The sequence below is a fragment of the Salmo salar genome, chromosome ssa24 (genome assembly GCF_905237065.1).
Source record: "Salmo salar chromosome ssa24, Ssal_v3.1, whole genome shotgun sequence".
In the NCBI taxonomy this organism is placed as follows: domain Eukaryota; kingdom Metazoa; phylum Chordata; class Actinopteri; order Salmoniformes; family Salmonidae; genus Salmo; species Salmo salar.
The window spans coordinates 47,563,045-47,588,879 of NC_059465.1; the positions used below are offsets into that span (position 1 = coordinate 47,563,045).

Genomic DNA, 25,835 nt, shown 5'->3' on the forward strand with positions numbered 1-25,835 from the left:
TACAGACTCAGTGAGCATAGCCTTGCTATTGAGAAAGGCCACGGAAAGGCAGACCTGGCTCTCAAGAGAAGACAGGCTATGTGCAACACTGCCCACAAAATGAGGTGGAAACTGAGCTGCACTTCCTAACCTCCTGCCAAATGTATGACCATATTAGAGAGACATATTTCCCTCAGATTACACAGATCCACAAAGAATTCAAAAACAAATCCAATTGTGATAAACTCCCATATCTACTGGGTGAAATACCACAGTGTTCCATCACAGCAGCAAGATGTGTGACCTGTTGCCACAAGAAAAGGTCAACCAGTGAAGAACAAACACCATTGTAAATACAACCCATATTTATGTTTATTTATTTTCCCTTTTGTACTTTAACTATCTGCACATCATTACAACTGTCACGGCTGTCTAGGACCAGTGGAGATGTGGAATCAGGAGCAGGAGGCAGAGGGCCGGAGCAACTGTGTTTTAATAATAATAATTGCAAACGCAATAGCCGTAGGGCACAGGGCGCGTGGCGAAGTCCGCCAGGGGAAAAACACATTCCCAAAATAAGCGCACTGAAAAAAAAAGCGCAAGGGGCGCAGCCCGGCAATATAATGGATAATAACAGCTTACACTCGCAACTGTCCTGAGTGGACAATAAACAATCCCGCACGAGAACCCCAACTGAAAATACACACAAAATAACCCCCCACTAATGACAAACACAAAACAGGTGCGGGATAGACAGACAAAACCAAAAGACACAGAAACAACGATCGGTGGCAGCTAATAGGCCGGCGACGACGACCGCCGAGCGCCGCCCGACCGAGGAGGGGCGCCACCTTCGTTAGATACTGTGACAACAACACTGTATATAGACATAATATGATAGAAAGACAGAGAGAGAAACAGAGAGAGAGAGAGAAGAGAGGCAGAGAGAGAGAGAGCGAGACAGAGCGAGAGAGACAGAGGGAAAAACAGAGAGAGAGAGAGCGAGACAGAGCGAGAGAGAGAGAGAGAGAGAGAGAGAGAGAGAGAGAGAGAGAGAGAGAGAGACAGAGAGAGAGAGAGACAGACAGAAACAGAGAGAGACAGAGAGACAGAGAGAGAGAGAGAGAGCGACAGAGCCCACCTCTCCCTACATCAGTGGGCCCAGGCGTTGAGGACCACCTCTCCCTACATCAGTGGGCCCAGGCTTTACAGGACCACCTCTCCCTACATCAGTGGGCCCAGGCTTTACAGGACCACCTCTCCCTACATCAGTGGGCCCAGGCGTTGAGGACCACCTCTCCCTACATCAGTGGGCCCAGGCTTTACAGGACCACCTCTCCCTACATCAGTGGGCCCAGGCGTTACGAGGCCCACCTTTCCCTACATCAGTGAGGAGCTACGAGGACCACCTCTCCCTACATCAGTGAGGAGCTACGAGGACCACCTCTCCCTACATCAGTGGGCCCAGGCATTACGAGGACCACCTCTCCCTACATCAGTGAGGAGCTACGAGGACCACCTCTCCCTACATCAGTGAGGCGTTACAGGACCACCTCTCCCTACATCAGTGGGCCCAGGCTTTACGAGGACCACCTCTCCCTACATCAGTGGGCCCAGGCATTATGAGGACCACCTCTCCCTACATCAGTGGGCCCAGGCTTTACGAGGACCACCTCTCCCTACATCAGTGGGCCCAGGCATTACGAGGACCACCTGCGCTCCTCCCTCCGCCTTACCCTTTTCAGGCAGCATGTCGCTTATGACCAACATCCCCACACCCAAAACACAGTTGACTACCCGTACTATCATAATCTATATACAGTCTGTCGTCATACTTTGACTTTAAACGATAACTCCAAAGTCTGTTCCGGTGAATCCAAAAACATAAACACCTGTCGCCGAAACGACATGACCTGTTTCAGAGCCGGGTGTTTGAAACGACATGACCTGTTTCAGAGCCGGGTGTTTGAAACGACATGACCTGTTTCAGAGCCGGGTGTTTGAAACGACATAACCTGTTTCAGAGCCCGGGTGTTTGAAACGACATGACCTGTTTCAGAGCCGGGTGTTTGAAACGACATGACCTGTTTCAGAGCCGGGTGTTTGAAACGACATGACCTGTTTCAGAGCCCGGGTGTTTGAAACGACATGACCTGTTTCAGAGCCGGGTGTTTGAAACGACATGACCTGTTTCAGAGCCGGGTGTTTGAAACGACATGACCTGTTTCAGAGCCCGGGTGTTTGAAACGACATGACCTGTTTCAGAGCCGGGTGTTTGAAACGACATAACCTGTTTCAGAGCCGGGTGTTTGAAACGACATGACCTGTTTCAGAGCCCGGGTGTTTGAAACGACATAACCTGTTTCAGAGCCGGGTGTTTGAAACGACATGACCTGTTTCAGAGCCCGGGTGTTTGAAACGACATGACCTGTTTCAGAGCCCGGGTGTTTGAAACGACATAACCTGTTTCAGAGCCCGGGTGTTTGCAACCCAACGGGACAACCTTAATTGAACTTGCAAACTTCCCAAACCGCAATAACTCGCTCTCCAATAGCTCATTGGGAATAAACGGCGGTACATTTGAAATCGTTACCCTTGTTGACGGAGAAAAAAGCGGCGTAACTTGAATAAACATTCCTTTAAGAAGTACGCCGTGCTCAACCATACGATCAACAAGACGCTCTTCTTTAAGAAGTACGCCTTGCTCAACCATACAATCAACAAGACGCTCTTCTTCTCTTCTTTAAGAAAAAACACCACCGCTTTATTCATCCGTGACGCATAAGCAACATTCTCATATCCTACCTTCTCTCCCACGGCGACCAGAAACTCCTCCACGGTGACAGTAGATTCAGTAACACACCTAAAGCCGTGCCGAAGTGACAGGGACGGCATCCCCATTCGGGCTGCCATCCCCGCCAAAAACAGGGTGATTTCAACACAACAAAAAACAACTATATACTTTATTCTACCACAACAAATAAATAAAAATAACGATAACCTTAATCATTCATAGGAAGAGAAAAAAAAGAGATATCACCAAGAAAGGTGGAAAGGGAAACATAAAAGAAAAACCAAGATATCTAACGCTACACACCACTCACTCACACATTTCCCAGCATGCACCAAACACTCCCAGCATGCAGAGAGAGAGAGAGAGAGAGAGAGAGAGAGAGAGAGAGACTGTTGTCCAGTTGACAATTTTGATTCTCATTATTTTCATATTGTAAACATCCAAAGTAAGCTTTGGGCAATATGTACATTGTTACGTCATGCCAATAAAGCAAATTGAATTGAGAGACATACTTTAACATATAAATTAAAACATCCAACCTTAACACAGTGAAACACCACCTCCTCTGAAAGAGCACTTCGCTGATGGCTAACAAAGCAACACTGAGAACAGTATTGAGTTGCACCCCCTTTATGCCCACAGAAAAGCCTCAATTCGCTAGGGTAATGGACTCTACAAGGGGGCTAAAGCATAACACAGGAATGCTGGCCCACGTTGACTCCAATGCTTCCCACAGTTGTGTCAAGATGGCTGGCTAGCGAGACAGAGAGAGAGATGGCTGCCAGGATAACAACCTCTCCCTCAACGTAACCAAGACTAAGGAGATGACTGTGGACTGCAGGAAAAGGAGGACCGAGCGCGCCCCCATTCTCATCGACGGGGCTGTAGTGGAGCAGGTTGAGAGCTTCAAGTTCCTTGGTGTCCACATCACCAACAAACTAGAATGGTCCAAACACACCAAGACAGTCTTGAAGAGGGCACGACAAAGCCTATTCCCCCTCAGGAGACTAAAAAGATTTGTCATGGGTCCTGCGATCCTCAAAAGGTTCTACAGCTGCACCATCGAGAGCATCCTGACTGGTTGCATCACTGCCTGGTACGGCAACTGCTTAGTCTCCGACCGCAAGGCACTACAGAGGGTAGTGCGTACGGCCCAGTACATCACTGGGGCCAAGCTTCCTGCCATCCAGGACCTCTACACCAGGCGGTGTCAGAGGAAGGCCCTAAAAATTGTCAAAGACCCCAGCCACCCCAGTCATAGACTGTTCTCTCTACTACCGCACGGCAAGCGGTACCAGAGTGCCAAGTCTAGGACAAAAAGGCTTCTCAACAGTTTTTACCCCCAAGCCATAAGACTCCTGAACAGGTAATCAAATGGCTACCTGGAATATTTGCATTGTGTGCCCCCCCAACCCCTCTTTTACGCTGCTGCTTCTCTGTTTACTATATATGAATAGTCACTTTAACCATATCTACATGAACATACTACCTCAATAAGCCTGACTAACCGGTGCCTGTATGTAGCCCCTCTACTGTATATAGCCTCTCTACTGTATATAGCCTCTCTACTGTTTATAGCCTCTCTACTGTATATAGCCTCTCTACTGTATATAGCCTTTCTACTGTATATAGCCTCTCTACTGTACATAGCCTCTACTGTATATAGCCTCTCTACTGTATATAGCCTCTCTACTGTATATAGCCTTTCTACTGTATATAGCCTCTCTACTGTACATAGCCTCTACTGTATATAGCCTCTCTACTGTATATAGCCTCTCTACTGTATATAGCCTCTCTACTGTTTATAGCCTCTCTACTGTATATAGCCTCTCTACTGTATATAGCCTCTCTACTGTATATAGCCTCTACTGTATATAGCCTCTCTACTGTATATAGCCTCTCTACTGTATATAGCCTCTCTACTGTATATAGCCTCTCTACTGTATATAGCCCCTCTACTGTATATAACCTCTCTACTGTATATAACCTCTCTACTGTATATAACCTCTCTACTGTATATAGCCTCTCTACTGTATATAGCCTCTCTACTGTATATAGCCTCTCTACTGTATATAGCCTCTACTGTATATAGCCTCTCTACTGTATATAACCTCTCTACTGTATATAGCCTCTCTACTGTATATAGCCTCTCTACTGTCTTTTTACTGTTGTTTTATTTCTTTACCTACCTATTGTTCACCCAATACCTTTTTTGCACTATTGGATAGAGCCTTTAAGTTAGCATTTCACTGTAAGGTCCTACACCTGTTGTATTCAGCATTTCACTGTAAGGTCTACTACACCTGTTGTATTCAGCATTTCACTGTGAGGTCTACTACACCTGTTGTATTCAGCATTTCACTGTGAGGTCTACTACACCTGTTGTATTCAGCATTTCACTGTGAGGTCTACTACACCTGTTGTATTCAGCATTTCACTGTGAGGTCTACTACACCTGTTGTATTCAGCATTTCACTGTGAGGTCTACTACACCTGTTGTATTCAGCATTTCACTGTGAGGTCTACTACACCTGTTGTATTCAGCATTTCACTGTGAGGTCTACTACACCTGTTGTATTCAGCATTTCACTGTGAGGTCTACTACACCTGTTGTATTCAGCATTTCACTGTGAGGTCTACTACACCTGTTGTATTCAGCATTTCACTGTGAGGTCTACTACACCTGTTGTATTCAGCATTTCACTGTGAGGTCTACTACACCTGTTGTATTCAGCATTTCACTGTGAGGTCTACTACACCTGTTGTATTCAGCATTTCACTGTGAGGTCTACTACACCTGTTGTATTCAGCATTTCACTGTAAGGTCTACTACACCTGTTGTATTCAGTTTGATATCAATTTATTTACTTATATTTACCATTTGTATGTGACGTGAACCTCCAGGAGGGTGACCAATGGCGACAGAAAAATAAGAATTGGGTTCTTGATCCCATTTTCTTGACTACGAGCGAAGCTAGCTGGTAAATCTCTTGCCGAACCCAGTCGGGAGAAAAGCGAAAACATCTTCTCCACAGAGAAAAGCGTTCAATGCAGTTATTTGTTTATTTATTTATTTATTTATTATTTGCTGTTCTTTCAGTGAAGTTCTGCCCTCCAGTTCTGATATAGCTGCTGCTACAGCAGTACCAACTTTCTCGAGAGAGCAGCCATTTTTTATGATTCTTCTTCTTCTATGGTATATTTAATGTGCAAATCAAATCAAATGTTATTTCTCACATACACATGGTCATATACAGATGGTTAGCAGATGTTAATGCGAGTGTAGCAAAATGCTTGTGCTTCTCCCCCTACTGTGGGGGATGGGAAACAGGATTCCCGAAAATGGAATACAAAATACCAAAACTAAACTAAATCAAAATGACTATTCTGTAAAATATCTAATAAAACAGATCTGATCCCTACACAGGCTCACGTAGCCTAGTGGTTAGAGCGTTGGAGTAGTAACCGAAAGGTCGGCAAGATCGGATCCCTGAGCTGACAAGGTAAAAGTCTGTCGTTCTGCCCCTGAACAAGGCAGTTAATCCACTGTTCCTAGGCTGTCATTGAAAATAAGAATTTGTTTTTAACTGACTTGCCTGGTTAAATAAAGGTTAAAAAAAACAGGGGAACCTGGGAGGATAGGTCTTCCGGTGACAGTACCACTTCAGTCTCAAAAACATGTCTGCTGCAGCCACAATAATGTCCAGTTTCTTAGATTTCTTTGAGACTTGTGCTGTACAGTTTATAACTGTGGTAATGAACAAAACAAAATCCACCTTTTTAACACACAGGGTATCTTTTGCCTGGCAGCAAACATTCATTACAGGCTGTGGTGCGTCCACTATCATATCTTCACTAGCATCACTTGTTTCTCAATGATTTTAACGGCCTCCGCATAGGAGACTTTGATTTACCTTTCAAACTTTTGCCACCTCAATCTCCTTCCCCCTTACACCCTTACAGGGCACTCCAGGAACTCGGGATAATGATTCCCACCACAATTACAACACTGTTGTCCTTCCACACACCGTTCTTCAGTAAACTCTGTCTGTCTGCTTGGTCTGCCTGGTCTTTCTGGTCTGTTTCACAAGTCTTCCCAGAAGTCTCGCAATGTTGCGCCTCTGGGTTTAGAAACTCTGTGCTGTATCCGTGAAGCAAAACAGAATGTAAGCTTGCGAGATCAGGATGGTTCGGGATCGAGATCGGAAGGGTTAGATCCCTGGTTCAAACCAGACTCCAAAAAATATGACTTGATTCCGCTTTGCTTGGCACTCAGCATTAAGGAGATGGATTGGGGGTAAGGCCTTACTTTATTAAAATGTATTTTATTTCCCCTTTATTTAACCAGGTAGGCCAGTTGAGAACAAGTCCTTTATTTAACCAGGTAGGCCAGTTGAGAACAAGTCCTTTATTTAACCAGGTTAGGCTAGTTGAGAACAAGTCCTTTATTTAACCAGGTTAGGCTAGTTGAGAACAAGTCCTTTATTTAACCAGGTTAGGCTAGTTGAGAACAAGTCCTTTATTTAACCAGGTAGGCTAGTTGAGAACAAGTCCTTTATTTAACCAGGTTAGGTTAGTTGAGAACAAGTCCTTTATTTAACCAGGTAGGCTAGTTGAGAACAAGTCCTTTATTTAACCAGGTAGGCTAGTTGAGAACCAGTCCTTTATTTAACCAGGTAGGCTAGTTGAGAACAAGTCCTTTATTTAACCAGGTAGGCTAGTTGAGAACCAGTCCTTTATTTAACCAGGTAGGCTAGTTGAGAACAAGTCCTTTATTTAACCAGGTTAGGCTAGTTGAGAACAAGTCCTTTATTTAACCAGGTAGGCTAGTTGAGAACAAGTCCTTTATTTAACCAGGTAGGCTAGTTGAGAACAAGTCCTTTATTTAACCAGGTAGGCTAGTTGAGAACAAGTCCTTTATTTAACCAGGTAGGCTAGTTGAGAACAAGTCCTTTATTTAACCAGGTTAGGCTAGTTGAGAACAAGTCCTTTATTTAACCAGGTAGGCCAGTTGAGAACAAGTCCTTTATTTAACCAGGTAGGCTAGTTGAGAACAAGTCCTTTATTTAACCAGGTTAGGCTAGTTGAGAACAAGTCCTTTATTTAACCAGGTAGGCTAGTTGAGAACAAATTCTCATTTACAACTGCGACCTGGCCAAGATAAAGCAAAGCAGTTCGACAACATACAACAACACAGAGTTACACATGGAATAAACAAACATACAGTCAATAATACAATAGAAAAAGTCTATACAGTGTATGCAAATGAGGTAGGATAATGGAGGTAAGGCAATAAATAGGCCATATTGGCAAAATAATTCCAATATAGCAATTAAACACTGGGGTGATAGATGTGCAGAAAATGAATGTGTAAGTAGAGATACTGTGGTGCAAAGGAGCAAAAATAAATAAATACAATATGGGGATGAGGTAGATTGGATGGGCTATTTACAGATGGGCTATGTACAGGTGCAGTGATCTGTGAGCTGCTCTGACAGCTGGTGCTTAAAGTTAGTGAGGGAGATATGAGTCTCCAGCTTCAGAGATTTTTGCAATTCGTTCCAGTCATTGGCAGCAGATAACTGGAAGGAAAGGCGGCCAAAGAAGGAATTGGATTTGGGGGTGACCAGAGAGATATACCTGCTGGAGCGCGGGCTACATGTGGGTGCTGCTATGGTGACCAGCGAGCTGAGATAAGGCGGGGCTTTACCAAGCAAAGACTTATAGATAACCTGAAGCCAGTGGGTCTGGCGACGAATATGAAGCGAAGGCCGGTCAACGAGAGCGTAGAGGTCGCAGTGGTGGGTAGTATATGGGGCTTTAGTGTCAAAACGGATGGCACTGTGATAGACTGCATCCAATTTGTTGAGTAGAGTGTTGGAGGCTATTTTGTAAATGACATCGCTGAAGTCAAGGATTGGTAGGATAGTCAGTTTTACTAGGGTATGTTTGGCAGCATGAGTGAATGATGCTTTGTTGCGAAATAGGAAGCCGATTCTAGATTTAATTTTGGATAGGAGATGCTTAATGTGAGTCTGGAAGGAGAGTTTACAGTCTAACCAGACACCCAGGTATTTGTAGTTGTCCACATATTCTAAGTCAGAACCATCCAGAGAAGTGATGCTGGACAGGCGGGCAGGTGCGGGCAGTGATCGGTTGAAGAGCATGCATTTAGTTTTACTTGCATTTAAGAGCCGTTGGAGGCCACGGAAGGAGAGTTGTATGGCATTGAAGCTCGTCTGGAGGTTAGTTAACACAGTGTCCAAAGAAGGGCCAGAAGTATACAGAATGGTGTCATCTGCGTAGAGGTGGATCAGAGAATCACCAGGAGCAAGAGCGACATCATTGATGTATTCAGAGATGAGAGTCGGCCCGAGAATTGAACCCTGTGGCACCCCCATAGAGACTGCCAGAGGTCCGGACTGTAGGCCCTCCGATTTGACACACTGAACTCTGAGAAGTAGTTGGTGAACAAGGCGAGGCAGTCATTTGAGAAACCAAGGCTGTTGAGTCTGCCGATAAGAATGTGGTGATTGACAGAGTCGAAAGCCTTGGCCAGGTCAACAGACTAGTGTCCTGTCCAGACGGTGTACTTGTACATGCCTCGCACTACAGAATCAGGAGATGGGCTCCTGCCCCTACGGGCCATTCTGGATCGGACTAGGCTAACTTGTTATTTATTTTTAAGCCTTATTTACCTACCTACTTATAACAGTAGCAGCAGCAGCGACTATAGAAACAGGTATATTGATTGTGCGTCTGATTTTGAATTTGACGCCGATACTGGAGTCTGGCTCTGCGCTTGAGGGCTGACTGATTCCTCTCTCTATTCACAGTTGCAATAAAAAATGCTCAGTTGTTGGGCATTGGCATCTCAGTGTAGCATCAGTTATAAATGGGTCGATGCCATTTTGTCTGGCAGTACAATGTGGGTGATCCAATGGCTTACCAACCATTTAGAATCTGGTAGCTGTATGCTATGCTCACACCTCCATTGAATTCATAGCTGGCTTGATACTGGCTCATACGAGTACGAATTACCGACATCAGAAATGTAAATTAAAATGTCAAAATACTAATATGAATAGCCTATACAGGAAGCACAGGAACAGTCTTGAAAACATTTTATAATAACAGGAAGGGAAATTAATCTCTGTCACAGTTCATATGAAGCCAAAGTCATATAAAATACCAAAGCTGTCGGAAACATGGAAGACATGCATTTTAGGAGAACAATGAATTTGAGATCAATAAGCTGCATAATAAAATATTTTTTTTAAAGACTAAAATAAGCACAATCTGCAAATGATAATGCAAAGATGGTGTGATTGTCCCATGAGTCCTAAATGATTGTAATCTTCTCCAAATCCCAACCCGTGTAGTCTTCTCCAAGTCCCAACCCATGTAGTCTTCTCCAAGTCCCAACCCATGTAGTCTTCTCCAAGTCCCAACCCGTGTAGTCTTCTCCAAGTCCCAACCCATGTAGTCTTCTCCAAGTCCCAACCCATGTAGTCTTCTCCAAGTCCTAACCCATGTAGTCTTCTCCAAGTCCCAACCCATATAGTCTTCTCCAAGTCCCAACCCGTGTAGTCTTCTCCAAGTCCCACCCCATATAGTCTTCTCCAAGTCCCAACCCGTGTAGTCTTCTCCAAGTCCCAACCCGTGTAGTCTTCTCCAAGTCCCACCCCATATAGTCTTCTCCAAGTCCCAACCCGTGTAGTCTTCTAAGCACCTGTCAAACTAGTGTTGTGGCAGATTGACTTACAGCAGGGCCAACCCTCCTCCTGTTTAGTGTTATGGCAGATTGACTTACAGCAGGGCCAATCCTCCTCCTGTTTAATGTTATGGCAGATTGACTTACAGCAGGGCCAACCCTCCTCCTGTTTAGTGTTATGGCAGATTGACTTACAGCAGGGCCAACCCTCCTCCTGTTTAGTGTTATGGCAGATTGACTTACAGCAGGGCCAACCCTCCTCCTGTTTAATGTTATGGCAGATTGACTTACAGCAGGGCCAACCCTCCTCCTGTTTAGTGTTATGGCAGATTGACTTACAGCAGGGCCAACCCTCCTCCTGTTTAGTGTTATGGCAGATTGACTTACAGCAGGGCCAACCCTCCTCCTGTTTAGTGTTATGGCAGATTGACTTACAGCAGGGCCAACCCTCCTCCTGTTTAGTGTTATGGCAGATTGACTTACAGCAGGGCCAACCCTCCTCCTGTTTAGTGTTATGGCAGATTGACTTACAGCAGGGCCAACCCTCCTCCTGTTTAGTGTTATGGCAGATTGACTTACAGCAGGGCCAACCCTCCTCCTGTTTAGTGTTGTGGCAGATTGACTTACAGCAGGGCCAACCCTCCTCCTGTTTAATGTTATGGCAGATTGACTTACAGCAGGGCCAACCCTCCTCCTGTTTAGTGTTATGGCAGATTGACTTACAGCAGGGCCAACCCTCCTCCTGATCCTACTAATCAACATCAGGAAATGGTTGTAGTTGGCCGTCCCTACAGTATGGTGATTAGAGCAGTATAACAACCCTACCCCGCAGCCCCTACTTTAAAACGTTGAATTAAAACCTCTACAGGATCGGTGTCCCGGTTGAGCTAAGGTAGGCTAATGTGATTAGCATGAGGTTGTAAGTAACAAGAACATTTCCCAGGACATAGACATATCTGATATGGTCAGAAAGCTTAAATTCTTGTTAATCTAACTGCACTTTCCAATTTACAGTAGCTATTACAGTGAAATAATACCATGCTATTGTTTGAGGAGAATGCAGTTATGAACTTGAAAATGTATTAATAAACCAATTAGGCACATTTGGGCAGTATTATTAACCTTATTAACCACTAGGCTACCTACAGCCCCTAGATCTGATGTCGCATCTGATCAATCAATCAATGCACATGCAAAAACACAGATATTGAAACAATTAAGAAAATCAACCTGCTATAGAGCATGCTGGGAAATATGACATTGATGGGTGTGGTTTTGAGTATTTTACTCTACACAGAGTAAAAATGACACACTCCAACACTGGGGTTCTTTTACACCACCAAAGAGTGTCACATTTACCTCTTTGTTACACTAAAATATTACAATGAAAAATCAACACTAGGTAACAATTTGCTGGATACAAATATTCTCATACAGGTACAGTTTAAAACATTCTCACACCTATATTTTTTAACTCTAGAGGGTTAAAGTTTAAACACTGATGTAAACACTAACATTTAAGGCACTAATTAAAAGAAAGAACAGAAAATACAATAAAAATCTGATTCAGAATCAGAAAGGTTCAATTTAGAACCTAGTTAGAACCTTCTGGCCTTCCAAAGAATCATCAAGAACCCTATCTTCCAGAAACTGTTCTTAGGATGAAAAAGGGTTTTAGGTTGAACCATTTGCCTTATAAAGAACCCTCATCATCCAAAATGTGATGAAAATTGTTCTTGGTAGAATCCTATCCCTCGGTAGAGAACGCTTTTGGAGCGTTGTGTATGTGGGGTTGCTGTATGTGTGCAATGTATGTGTGCAATGTCAGCCAATGTTAGATTTGAACTGTTTTGTAAGCAGCATGGCTAGCTAGCTAGATGAAGCCTAGCTAGTTAGCTAGCTAGCTAGAAGATGAATAGGCTTAAAAATGATCTCTGGTACTCCCTAGCAAGCAACGCATTAGCAAGCAAGCTAGCTAGCTAAATAAATTTATCTGCAAGTGAGCTAGCTAGCTAGCTATTTAGCTAATATTAGCTAGTTAACATGACTCAATGACGGTAGCATATTCTCCCTGGCTGAGAAAAATAATAATAAGATTAACACTTACTGAACGTTCATATCAACCTTGTTGTAACTAGGCAAGATAACTTAGCTATGCTAGTTTAGCTAGCCGAAATTACAGAAGCTTAGCAGGCCGATGCTAACTAGCTAGCATCAGCTAATTTTGTTTGATTGGACAGTTTGTTCAGTCAATCCAAACTTTATGTTAATCAAATTTACTTGAGAGTCACCCTTGATCGTTTTACTCCTCCATGCTCAATCCCATGCAGAAAGAACAAGCTACTAGTCTAAAAAAACGACTGATAGATACCAGCAAGATCAGGAAGTCATGAATCCTTCAAAATAAAAGTACTTTTCTGTAAACTGTGTAAATTAATATTATCATAACAATCGTCGGATATCATAAAAATGGAACACATTTTTATATGGGTGATCAAACACGCGCATTCCTAAAACTAACTATGTCATATATTTGTTTTTATACATAATAATTCAGCCTAAATGGGAACATGAGAACTGAGGAAGTCCTAATATGGATGCCATGATTAAGATTTGCGTACTGATCTGTAAAACGCGACTCACGACAATATACGAGCCGGCTCACGACAATATACGAGCCGGCTCACGACAGTATACGAGCCGACTCACGACAATATACGAGCCGGCTCACGACAATATACGAGCCGGCTCACGACAATATACGAGCCGGCTCACGACAATATACGAGCCGACTCACGACAATATACGAGCCGACTCACGACAATATACGAGCCGACTCACGACAATATACGAGCCGACTCACGACAATATACGAGCCGACTCACGACAATATACGAGCCGACTCACGACAATATACGAGCCGACTCACGACAACATACGAGCCGACTCACGACAACATACGAGCCGACTCACGACAACATACGAGCCGACTCACAAACATACGAGCCGACTCACGACAATATACGAGCCAACTCACAAACATACGAGCCGACTCACGACAACATACGAGCCGACTCACGACAACATACGAGCCGACTCACAAACATACGAGCCGACTCACAACAATATACGAGCCGACTCACAACAATATACGAGCCGACTCACAACAATATACGAGCCGACTCACAACAATATACGAGCCGACTCACAACAACAGGAGAGCAGTCACAAACATGTCAAATGCATGTAAAAAAACGTAATCTGTGGAGCCACATGTTGTCACATTCACAAACCCCGCCATCTGACCACTGCTGTGTTTGCAAAGTAAATAATATGTTTGTAAAATGTGCCGTGGTAACCAGAAAAAACCTGCCTTGCATTTCTTTGGTAGTCATTTGTTTTGGTTAATGATGACTCATTTGCTTTTGGATCTTGCCATACTGTATGTTGGTGTAAATGATAAGGGCATATTTACAGACTGTTATTTTTTATTAAAAGTTTTGTTCTATATGTGCACAACACATCTTTTGTTTAGGACTCACTGCTTCTATGTTTTAAACATGATGAAAATCTATCTCTCTCCCTATCTAATCTATCTCCCTATCTAACCTCTCTATATAATCTAATCTCCCTATCCAATCTAACCTCCCTATCTAACCTCACTATATAATCTAATCTCCCCATCTAATCTAACCTCCCTATCTAACCTCCCTATCTAACCTCCCTATCTATCTATCTATCTATCTATCTATCTATCTATCTATCTATCTATCTATCTATCTATCTATCTATCTATCTATCTATCTATCTATCTATCTATCTATCTATCTAATCTATCTCCATACACTTACATTTTAAACACTGCAGCCGAGACACAGACACACACACACACACACACACACACACACACACACACACACACACACACACACACACACACACACACACACACACACACACATTCATTTTAAGACTCACTCAGTCTAATTTCCTACCTGTTTGTGCATCTCAATGTTGAGTCCATAAGACATCTCATAGTACTGAAAGACAAAGACAAACATTTATCTTCAGTGTCTATCATTTTCTACTTTCTTTTTCTCACACAGTAGAATCTCACAGACAGTAGAACCACACAGTAGAATCTCACAGACAGTAGAACCACACAGTAGAATCTCAGTCAGTAGAATCTCACAGACAGGAGAATCTCACAGACAGTAGAATCTCAGACAGTAGAATCTCAGACAGTAGAACCACACAGTAGAATCTCACAGACAGTAGAACCACACAGTAGAATCTCACAGACAGTATAACCACACAGTAGAACCCCACTGAAGAATCTCACACACAGTAGAACCACACTGTAGAATCTCACAGACAGTAGAACCACATAGTAGAACCACACAGACAGTAGAACCACACAGTAGAACCCCACTGTAGAATCTCACAGATAGTAGAACCACACAGTAGAACCACACAGACAGTAGAACCACACAGTAGAACCACACAGACAGTAGAACCACACAGACAGTAGAATCTCACAGACAGTAGAACCACACAGTAGAATCTCACAGACAGTAGAATATCACAGACAGTAGAACCACACAGTAGAATCTCACAGACAGTAGAACCACACTGTAGAATCTCACAGAGAGTAGAACCACACAGTAGAATCTCACAGACAGTAGAATCTCAGACAGTAGAACCACACTGTAGAATCTCACAGACAGTAGAACCACACAGTAGAACCACACAGACAGTAGAACCACACAGTAGAATCTCACAGACAGTAGAATCTCACAGACAGTAGAATCTCACAGACAGTAGAACCACACAGTAGAATCTCACAGATAGCAGAACCACACAGTAGAATCTCAGACAGTAGAACCACACAGTAGAACCACACAGACAGTAGAACCACACAGACAGTAGAATCTCACAGACAGTAGAACCACACAGTAGAATCTCACAGACAGTAGAACCACACAGTAGAATCTCACAGACAGTAGAACCACACAGTAGAATCTCACAGACAGTAGAACCACACAGTAGAATCTCAGAGACAGTAGAATCTCAGACAGTAGAATCTCACAGACAGTAGAACCACACAGTAGAATCTCACAGACAGTAGAATCTCACAGACAGTAGAACCACACAGTAGAATCTCAGACAGTAGAACCACACAGAAGAATCTCACAGACAGTAGAACCACACAGCAGAACTACACAGACAGTAGAACCACACAGACAGTAGAATCTCACAGACAGTAGAACCACACAGTACAATCTCAGACAATAGAATCTCACAGACAGTAGAACCACACAGTAGAATCTCACAAACAGTAGAACCACACAGTAGAATCTCAGAGACAGTAGAATCTCAGACAGTAGAATCTCACAGACAGTAGAACCACACAGTAGAATCTCACAGACAGTAGAACCACACAGTAGAATCTCACAGACAGTAGAACCACACAGTAGAATCTCACACAGTAGAACCACACAATAGAATCTCACAGACAGTAGAACCACACTGTAGAATCTCAGACAGTAGAACCACACTGTAGAATCTCAGACAGTAGAACCACACAGTAGAATCTCACAGACACTAGAACAACACAGTAGAATCTCACACACAGTAGAATCTCACAGACAGTAGAATCTCACTGTAGAATCTCACAGACAGTAATACCACACAGTAGAATCTCAAACAGTAGAATCTCAGACAGTAGAACCACACAGTAGAATCTCACAGACAGTAGAACCACACAGTAGAATCTCACAAATAGTAGAATCTCACAGACAGTAGAATCTCAGACAGTAGAATCTCACAGACAGTAGAACCACAGAGTAGAATCTCACAGACAGTAGAACCACACAGTAGATTCTCACAGACAGTAGAACCACACAGTAGAACCACATTGTAGAATCTCACAGACAGTAGAACCACACTGTAGAATCTCACAGACAGTAGAACCACACTGTAGAATCTCACAGACAGTAGAATCTCACAGACAATAGAATCTCACAGACAATAGAATCTCACAGACAATAGAACCACACTGTAGAATCTCACAGACAGTAGAAACACACAGTAGAATCACACAGACAGTAGAACCACACAGTAGAACCACACAGACAGTAGAATCTCACAGACAGTAGAACCACACAGTAGAATCTCAAACAGTAGAATCTCAGACAGTAGAACCACACAGTAGAATCTCACAGACAGTAGAACCACACAGTAGAATCTCACAAATAGTAGAATCTCACAGACAGTAGAATCTCAGACAGTAGAATCTCACAGACAGTAGAACCACAGAGTAGAATCTCACAGACAGTAGAACCACACAGTAGATTCTCACAGACAGTAGAACCACACAGTAGAACCACATTGTAGAATCTCACAGACAGTAGAACCACACTGTAGAATCTCACAGACAGTAGAACCACACTGTAGAATCTCACAGACAGTAGAATCTCACAGACAATAGAATCTCACAGACAATAGAATCTCACAGACAATAGAACCACACTGTAGAATCTCACAGACAGTAGAAACACACAGTAGAATCTCACAGACAGTAGAATCTCACAGACAGTAGAACCACACTGTAGAATCTCACAGACAGTAGAACCACACAGTAGAATCTCACAGACAATAGAACCACACAGCAGAATCTCACAGACAGTAGAACCACACTGTAGAATCTCACAGACAGTAGAACCACACAGACAGTAGAACCACACAGACAGGAGAATCTCACAGACAGTAGAATCTCAGACAGTAGAATCTCACAGACAGTAGAACCACACAGTAGAATCTCACAGACAGTAGAACCACACAGTAGAACCCCACTGTAGAATCTCACAGACAGTAGAACCACACAGTAGAACCACACAGACAGTAGAACCACACAGTAGAACCACACAGACAGTAGAACCACACAGACAGTAGAATCTCACAGACAGTAGAACCACACAGTAGAATCTCACAGACAGTAGAATATCACAGACAGTAGAACCACACAGTAGAATCTCACAGACAGTAGAACCACACTGTAGAATCTCACAGAGAGTAGAACCACACAGTAGAATCTCACAGACAGTAGAATCTCAGACAGTAGAACCACACTGTAGAATCTCACAGACAGTAGAACCACACAGTAGAACCACACAGACAGTAGAACCACACAGTAGAATCTCACAGACAGTAGAATCTCACAGACAGTAGAATCTCACAGACAGTAGAACCACACAGTAGAATCTCACAGATAGCAGAACCACACAGTAGAATCTCACAGACAGTAGAACCACACAGTAAAACCACACAGACAGTAGAACCACACAGACAGTAGAATCTCACAGACAGTAGAACCACACAGTAGAATCTCACAGACAGTAGAACCACACAGTAGAATCTCACAAACAGTAGAACCACACAGTAGAATCTCAGACAGTAGAACCACACTGTAGAATCTCACAGACAGTAGAACCACACAGTAGAATCTCACAGACAGTAGAATCTCAGACAGTAGAACCACACTGTAGAATCTCACAGACAGTAGAACCACACAGTAGAACCACACAGACAGTAGAACCACACAGTAGATTCTCACAGACAGTAGAATCTCACAGACAGTAGAACCACACTGTAGAATCTCACAGACAGTAGAACCACACAGTAGAATCTCACAGATAGTAGAACCACACTGTAGAATCTCACAGACAGTAGAATCTCACAGACAATAGAATCTCACAGACAATAGAATCTCACAGACAATAGAACCACACTGTAGAATCTCACAGACAGTAGAAACACACAGTAGAATCTCACAGACAGTAGAATCTCACAGACAGTAGAACCACACTGTAGAATCTCACAGACAGTAGAACCACACAGTAGAATCTCACAGACAATAGAACCACACAGCAGAATCTCACAGACAGTAGAACCACACTGTAGAATCTCACAGACAGTAGAACCACACAGACAGTAGAACCACACAGACAGTAGAACCACACAGACAGTAGAACCACACAGTAGAATCTCACAGACAGTAGAACCACACAGTAGAATCTCAGACAGTAGAATCACACAGAGAGCAGAATCTCAGACAGTAGAACCACACAGTTGAATCTCACAGACAGTAGAATCTCACAGACAGTAGAATCTCACAGACAGTAGAACACACAGTAGAATCTCACAGACAGTAGAACCACACAGTATAATCTCACAGACAGTAGAACCACACAGTAGAATCTCAGACAGTAGAATCACACAGAGAGCAGAATCTCAGACAGTAGAACCACACAGTTGAATCTCACAGACAGTAGAATCTCACAGACAGTAGAATCTCACAGACAGTAGAACCACACAGACAGTAGAACACACAGTAGAATTTCACAGACAGTAGAATCTCACAGTAGAACCACACAGACAATAGAACCACGCAGTAGAATCTCACACACAGTTGAATCTCACAGACAGTTGAATCTCACAGACAGTAGAACCACACAGACAGTAGAACCACACAGTAGAACCACACAGACAATAGAACCAACTTAACTTCTGGTCACCACACCTTGTCATTGGATTTTAGGTTGACAAAAATAAAATTCCTTCTACAATGTTAAAAATCCAAATACAATATGTTATCATAGTAGAAATAGGGATTATTGAATAAAATTGGTCGTACACACACACACACACACACACACACACACACACACACACACACACACACACACACACACACACACACACACACACACACACACACACACGAAGCTCACCATAACATAGTGTCTCTGCATCTCTGTCTTCTCACTGGACAGTTTCTCACACTCCAGTTTCAGACTGAGGACAGAGAGAGACATCATCACAAACTATCCAGTTAGGTCTGGACTGGACTGGTTAGGACTGGTTAGGTCTGGACTGGACTGGTTAGGACTGGTTAGCTCTGGACTGGACTGGTTAGGTCTGGACTGGACTGGTTAGGACTGGTTAGCTCTGGACTGGTCTGGTTAGCTCTGGACTGGACTGGTTAGGACTGGACTGGACTGGTTAGGACTGGTTAGCTCTGGACTGGACTGGTTAGGTCTGATCTGGCCTGGACTGGACTGCTCTATATAGCCCCCTCTGGGGTGTGTGTATTGCTCTATATAGCCCCCCCTGGGGTGTGTGTATTGCTCTATATAGCCCCCCCTGGGGTGTGTGTGTATTGCTCTATATAGCCCCCCCTGGGGTGTGTGTGTATTGCTCTATATAGCCCCCCCTGGGGTGTGTGTGTATTGCTCTATATAGCCCCCCCTGGGGTGTGTGTGTATTGCTCTATATAGCCCCCCTGGGGTGTGTGTGTATTGCTCTATATAGCCCCCCTGGGGTGTGTGTGTATTGCTCTATATAGCCCCCCTGGTGTGTGTGTGTATTGCTCTATATAGCCCCCCTGGGGTGTGTGTGTATTGCTCTATATAGCCCCCCCTGGGGTGTGTGTATTGCTCTATATAGCCCCCCTGGGGTGTGTGTATTGCTCTATATAGCCCCCCTGGGGTGTGTGTATTGCTCTATATAGCCCCCCCTGGGGTGTGTGTATTGCTCTATATAGCCCCCCCTGGGGTGTGTGTGTATTGCTCTATATAGCCCCCCCTGGGGTGTGTGTATTGCTCTATATAGCCCCCCTGGGGGGTGTGTGTATTGCTCTATATAGCCCCCCTGGGGTGTGTGTATTGCTCTATATAGCCCCCCTGGGGTGTGTGTGTATTGCTCTATATAGCCCCCCTGGGGTGTGTGTGATTGCTCTATATAGCCCCCCCTGGGGTGTGTGTATTGCTCTATATAGCCCCCCTGGGGTGTGTGTATTGCTCTATATAGCCCCCCCTGGGGTGTGTGTATTGCTCTATAGCCCCCCTGGGGTGTGTGTATTGCTCTATATAGCCCCCCTGGGGTGTGTGTGTATTGCTCTATATAGCCCCCCCTGGGGTGTGTGTGTATTGCTCTATATAGCCCCCCTGGGGTGTGTGTGTATTGCTCTATATAGCCCCCCTGGGGTGTGTGTATTGCTCTATATAGCCCCCCTGGGGTGTGTGTGTATTGCTCTATATAGCCCCCCCTGGGGTGTGTGTGTATTGCTCTATATAGCCCCCCCTGGGGTGTGTGTGTATTGCTCTATATAGCCCCCCCTGGGGTGTGTGTGTATTGCTCTATATAGCCCCCCTGGGGTGTGTGTGTATTGCTCTATATAGCCCCCCCTGGGGTGTGTGTGTATTGCTCTATATAGCCCCCCTGGGGTGTGTGTGTATTGCTCTATATAGCCCCCCCTGGGGTGTGTGTGTATTGCTCTATATAGCCCCCCCTGGGGTGTGTGTGTATTGCTCTATATAGCCCCCCTGGGGTGTGTGTATTGCTCTATATAGCCCCCCCTGGGGTGTGTGTATTGCTCTATATAGCCCCCCCTGGGGGTGTGTGTATTGCTCTATATAGCCCCCCTGGGGTGTGTGTGTATTGCTCTATATAGCCCCCCTGGGGTGTGTGTGTATTGCTCTATATAGCCCCCCTGGGGTGTGTGTGATTGCTCTATATAGCCCCCCTGGGGTGTGTGTGTATTGCTCTATATAGCCCCCCTGGGGTGTGTGTGTATTGCTCTATATAGCCCCCCTGGGGTGTGTGTATTGCTCTATATAGCCCCCCTGGGGTGTGTGTATTGCTCTATATAGCCCCCCCTGGGGTGTGTGTATTGCTCTATATAGCCCCCCTGGGGTGTGTGTGTATTGCTCTATATAGCCCCCCTGGGGTGTGTGTGTATTGCTCTATATAGCCCCCCTGGGGTGTGTGTGTATTGCTCTATATAGCCCCCCCTGGGGTGTGTGTGTATTGCTCTATATAGCCCCCCTGGGGTGTGTGTGTATTGCTCTATATAGCCCCCCTGGGGTGTGTGTGTATTGCTCTATATAGCCCCCCTGGGGTGTGTGTGTATTGCTCTATATAGCCCCCCTGGGGTGTGTGTGTATTGCTCTATATAGCCCCCCTGGGGTGTGTGTGTATTGCTCTATATAGCCCCCCCTGGGGTGTGTGTGTATTGCTCTATATAGCCCCCCCTGGGGTGTGTGTGTATTGCTCTATATAGCCCCCCTGGGGTGTGTGTGTATTGCTCTATATAGCCCCCCTGGGGTGTGTGTGTATTGCTCTATATAGCCCCCCCTGGGGTGTGTGTGTATTGCTCTATATAGCCCCCCTGGGGTGTGTGTGTATTGCTCTATATAGCCCCCCCTGGGGTGTGTGTGTATTGCTCTATATAGCCCCCCTGGGGTGTGTGTGTATTGCTCTATATAGCCCCCCCTGGGGTGTGTGTGTATTGCTCTATATAGCCCCCCTGGGGTGTGTGTGTATTGCTCTATATAGCCCCCCCTGGGGTGTGTGTGTATTGCTCTATATAGCCCCCCCTGGGGTGTGTGTGTATTGCTCTATATAGCCCCCCCTGGGGTGTGTGTATTGCTCTATATAGCCCCCCCTGGGGTGTGTGTGTATTGCTCTATATAGCCCCCCTGGGGTGTGTGTGTATTGCTCTATATAGCCCCCCTGGGGTGTGTGTGTATTGCTCTATATAGCCCCCCTGGGGTGTGTGTGTATTGCTCTATATAGCCCCCCTGGGGTGTGTGTGTATTGCTCTATATAGCCCCCCTGGGGTGTGTGTATTGCTCTATATAGCCCCCCTGGGGTGTGTGTATTGCTCTATATAGCCCCCCTGGGGTGTGTGTATTGCTCTATATAGCCCCCCTGGGGTGTGTGTGTATTGCTCTATATAGCCCCCCTGGGGTGTGTGTATTGCTCTATATAGCCCCCCTGGGGTGTGTGTGTATTGCTCTATATAGCCCCCCCTGGGGTGTGTGTGTATTGCTCTATATAGCCCCCCTGGGGTGTGTGTGTATTGCTCTATATAGCCCCCCTGGGGTGTGTGTGTATTGCTCTATATAGCCCCCCTGGGGTGTGTGTATTGCTCTATATAGCCCCCCCTGGGGTGTGTGTGTATTGCTCTATATAGCCCCCCTGGGGTGTGTGTGTATTGCTCTATATAGCCCCCCCTGGGGTGTGTGTGTATTGCTCTATATAGCCCCCCTGGGGTGTGTGTATTGCTCTATATAGCCCCCCTGGGGTGTGTGTGTATTGCTCTATATAGCCCCCCTGGGGTGTGTGTATTGCTCTATATAGCCCCCCTGGGGTGTGTGTGTATTGCTCTATATAGCCCCCCCTGGGGTGTGTGTGTATTGCTCTATATAGCCCCCCTGGGGTGTGTGTGTATTGCTCTATATAGCCCCCCTGGGGTGTGTGTATTGCTCTATATAGCCCCCCTGGGGTGTGTGTGTATTGCTCTATATAGCCCCCCCTGGGGTGTGTGTGTATTGCTCTATATAGCCCCCCTGGGGTGTGTGTGTATTGCTCTATATAGCCCCCCCTGGGGTGTGTGTATTGCTCTATATAGCCCCCCTGGGGTGTGTGTATTGCTCTATATAGCCCCCCCTGGGGTGTGTGTGTATTGCTCTATATAGCCCCCCTGGGGTGTGTGTGATTGCTCTATATAGCCCCCCTGGGGTGTGTGTATTGCTCTATATAGCCCCCCCTGGGGTGTGTGTGTATTGCTCTATATAGCCCCCCTGGGGTGTGTGTATTGCTCTATATAGCCCCCCCTGGGGTGTGTGTGTATTGCTCTATATAGCCCCCCTGGGGTGTGTGTGTATTGCTCTATATAGCCCCCCTGGGGTGTGTGTGTATTGCTCTATATAGCCCCCCTGGGGTGTGTGTGTATTGCTCTATATAGCCCCCCTGGGGTGTGTGTATTGCTCTATATAGCCCCCCTGGGGTGTGTGTATTGCTCTATATAGCCCCCCTGGGGTGTGTGTGTATTGCTCTATATAGCCCCCCTGGGGTGTGTGTATTGCTCTATATAGCCCCCCTGGGGTGTGTGTGTATTGCTCTATATAGCCCCCCTGGGGTGTGTGTGTATTGCTCTATATAGCCCCCCTGGGGTGTGTGTGTATTGCTCTATATAGCCCCCCTTGGGGGGTGTGTGTATTGCTCTATATAGCCCCCCCTGGGGTGTGTGTGTATTGCTCTATATAGCCCCCCTGGGGTGTGTGTATTGCTCTATATAGCCCCCCCTGGGGGGTGTGTGTATTGCTCTATATAGCCCCCCCTGGGGTGTGTGTATTGCTCTATAGCCCCCCCCTGGGGTGTGTGTTATTGCTCTATATAGCCCCCCTGGGGTGTGTGTGTATTGCTCTATATAGCCCCCCTGGGGTGTGTGTGTATTGCTCTATATAGCCCCCCCTGGGGTGTGTGTATTGCTCTATATAGCCCCCCCTGGGGTGTGTGTGTATTGCTCTATATAGCCCCCCCTGGGGTGTGTGTGTATTGCTCTATATAGCCCCCCTGGGGTGTGTGTGTATTGCTCTATATAGCCCCCCTGGGGTGTGTGTGTATTGCTCTATATAGCCCCCCTGGGGTGTGTGTGTATTGCTCTATATAGCCCCCCTGGGGTGTGTGTGTATTGCTCTATATAGCCCCCCCTGGGGTGTGTGTGTATTGCTCTATATAGCCCCCCTGGGGTGTGTGTGTATTGCTCTATATAGCCCCCCTGGGGTGTGTGTATTGCTCTATATAGCCCCCCTGGGGTGTGTGTATTGCTCTATATAGCCCCCCTGGGGTGTGTGTGTATTGCTCTATATAGCCCCCCCTGGGGTGTGTGTGTATTGCTCTATATAGCCCCCCCTGGGGTGTGTGTGTATTGCTCTATATAGCCCCCCTGGGGTGTGTGTGTATTGCTCTATATAGCCCCCCTGGGGTGTGTGTGTATTGCTCTATATAGCCCCCCTGGGGTGTGTGTGTATTGCTCTATATAGCCCCCCTGGGGTGTGTGTGTATTGCTCTATATAGCCCCCCCTGGGGTGTGTGTATTGCTCTATATAGCCCCCCTGGGGTGTGTGTGTATTGCTCTATATAGCCCCCCTGGGGTGTGTGTATTGCTCTATATAGCCCCCCTGGGGTGTGTGTGTATTGCTCTATATAGCCCCCCTGGGGTGTGTGTGTATTGCTCTATATAGCCCCCTGGGGTGTGTGTGTATTGCTCTATATAGCCCCCCTGGGGTGTGTGTGTATTGCTCTATATAGCCCCCCTGGGTGTGTGTGTATTGCTCTATATAGCCCCCCCTGGGGTGTGTGTGTATTGCTCTATATAGCCCCCCTGGGGTGTGTGTGTATTGCTCTATATAGCCCCCCTGGGGTGTGTGTGTATTGCTCTATATAGCCCCCCCTGGGGTGTGTGTATTGCTCTATATAGCCCCCCCTGGGGTGTGTGTGATTGCTCTATATAGCCCCCCCTGGGGTGTGTGTGTATTGCTCTATATAGCCCCCCTGGGGTGTGTGTGTATTGCTCTATATAGCCCCCCTGGGGTGTGTGTGTATTGCTCTATATAGCCCCCCTGGGGTGTGTGTGTATTGCTCTATATAGCCCCCCTGGGGTGTGTGTGTATTGCTCTATATAGCCCCCCCTGGGGTGTGTGTATTGCTCTATATAGCCCCCCTGGGGTGTGTGTGTATTGCTCTATATAGCCCCCCTGGGGTGTGTGTGTATTGCTCTATATAGCCCCCCTGGGGTGTGTGTGTATTGCTCTATATAGCCCCCCTGGGGTGTGTGTGTATTGCTCTATATAGCCCCCCCTGGGGTGTGTGTATTGCTCTATATAGCCCCCCTGGGGTGTGTGTGTATTGCTCTATATAGCCCCCCTGGGGTGTGTGTATTGCTCTATATAGCCCCCCTGGGGTGTGTGTGTATTGCTCTATATAGCCCCCCTGGGGTGTGTGTGTATTGCTCTATATAGCCCCCCTGGGGTGTGTGTGTATTGCTCTATATAGCCCCCCTGGGGTGTGTGTGTATTGCTCTATATAGCCCCCCTGGGGTGTGTGTGTATTGCTCTATATAGCCCCCCTGGGGTGTGTGTGTATTGCTCTATATAGCCCCCCTGGGGTGTGTGTGTATTGCTCTATATAGCCCCCCTGGGGTGTGTGTATTGCTCTATATAGCCCCCCCTGGGGTGTGTGTGTATTGCTCTATATAGCCCCCCTGGGGTGTGTGTGTATTGCTCTATATAGCCCCCCTGGGGTGTGTGTATTGCTCTATATAGCCCCCCTGGGGTGTGTGTGTATTGCTCTATATAGCCCCCCTGGGGTGTGTGTGTATTGCTCTATATAGCCCCCCCTGGGGTGTGTGTTATTGCTCTATATAGCCCCCCTGGGGTGTGTGTTTGTGCTCTATATAGCCCCCCTGGGGTGTGTGTGTATTGCTCTATATAGCCCCCC

At 45.8% G+C, this 25,835-nt stretch overlaps 1 protein-coding gene across 4 annotated transcripts in view; it reads right to left on the reverse strand.

Moving 5' to 3' along the window:
* Positions 1 to 25,835, reverse strand: part of LOC106593032 (transducin-like enhancer protein 4) — a 94,221-nt gene that overhangs the window by 46,128 nt on the left and 22,258 nt on the right. For 2 of the 4 annotated variants that reach the window (XM_045707022.1, XM_045707021.1), the window contains exons 4-5: positions 19,280 to 19,343; positions 14,483 to 14,527 (exon numbers count right to left, since the gene is read on the reverse strand). In XM_045707022.1, coding sequence (XP_045562978.1) covers positions 14,483 to 14,527; positions 19,280 to 19,343 — 109 coding nt within the window. Of the gene's footprint in view, positions 1 to 2,784; positions 3,092 to 14,482; positions 14,528 to 19,279; positions 19,344 to 25,835 lie in introns of those variants that run through there. The other 2 variants (XM_045707025.1, XM_045707023.1) reach the window with 1 other exon arrangement.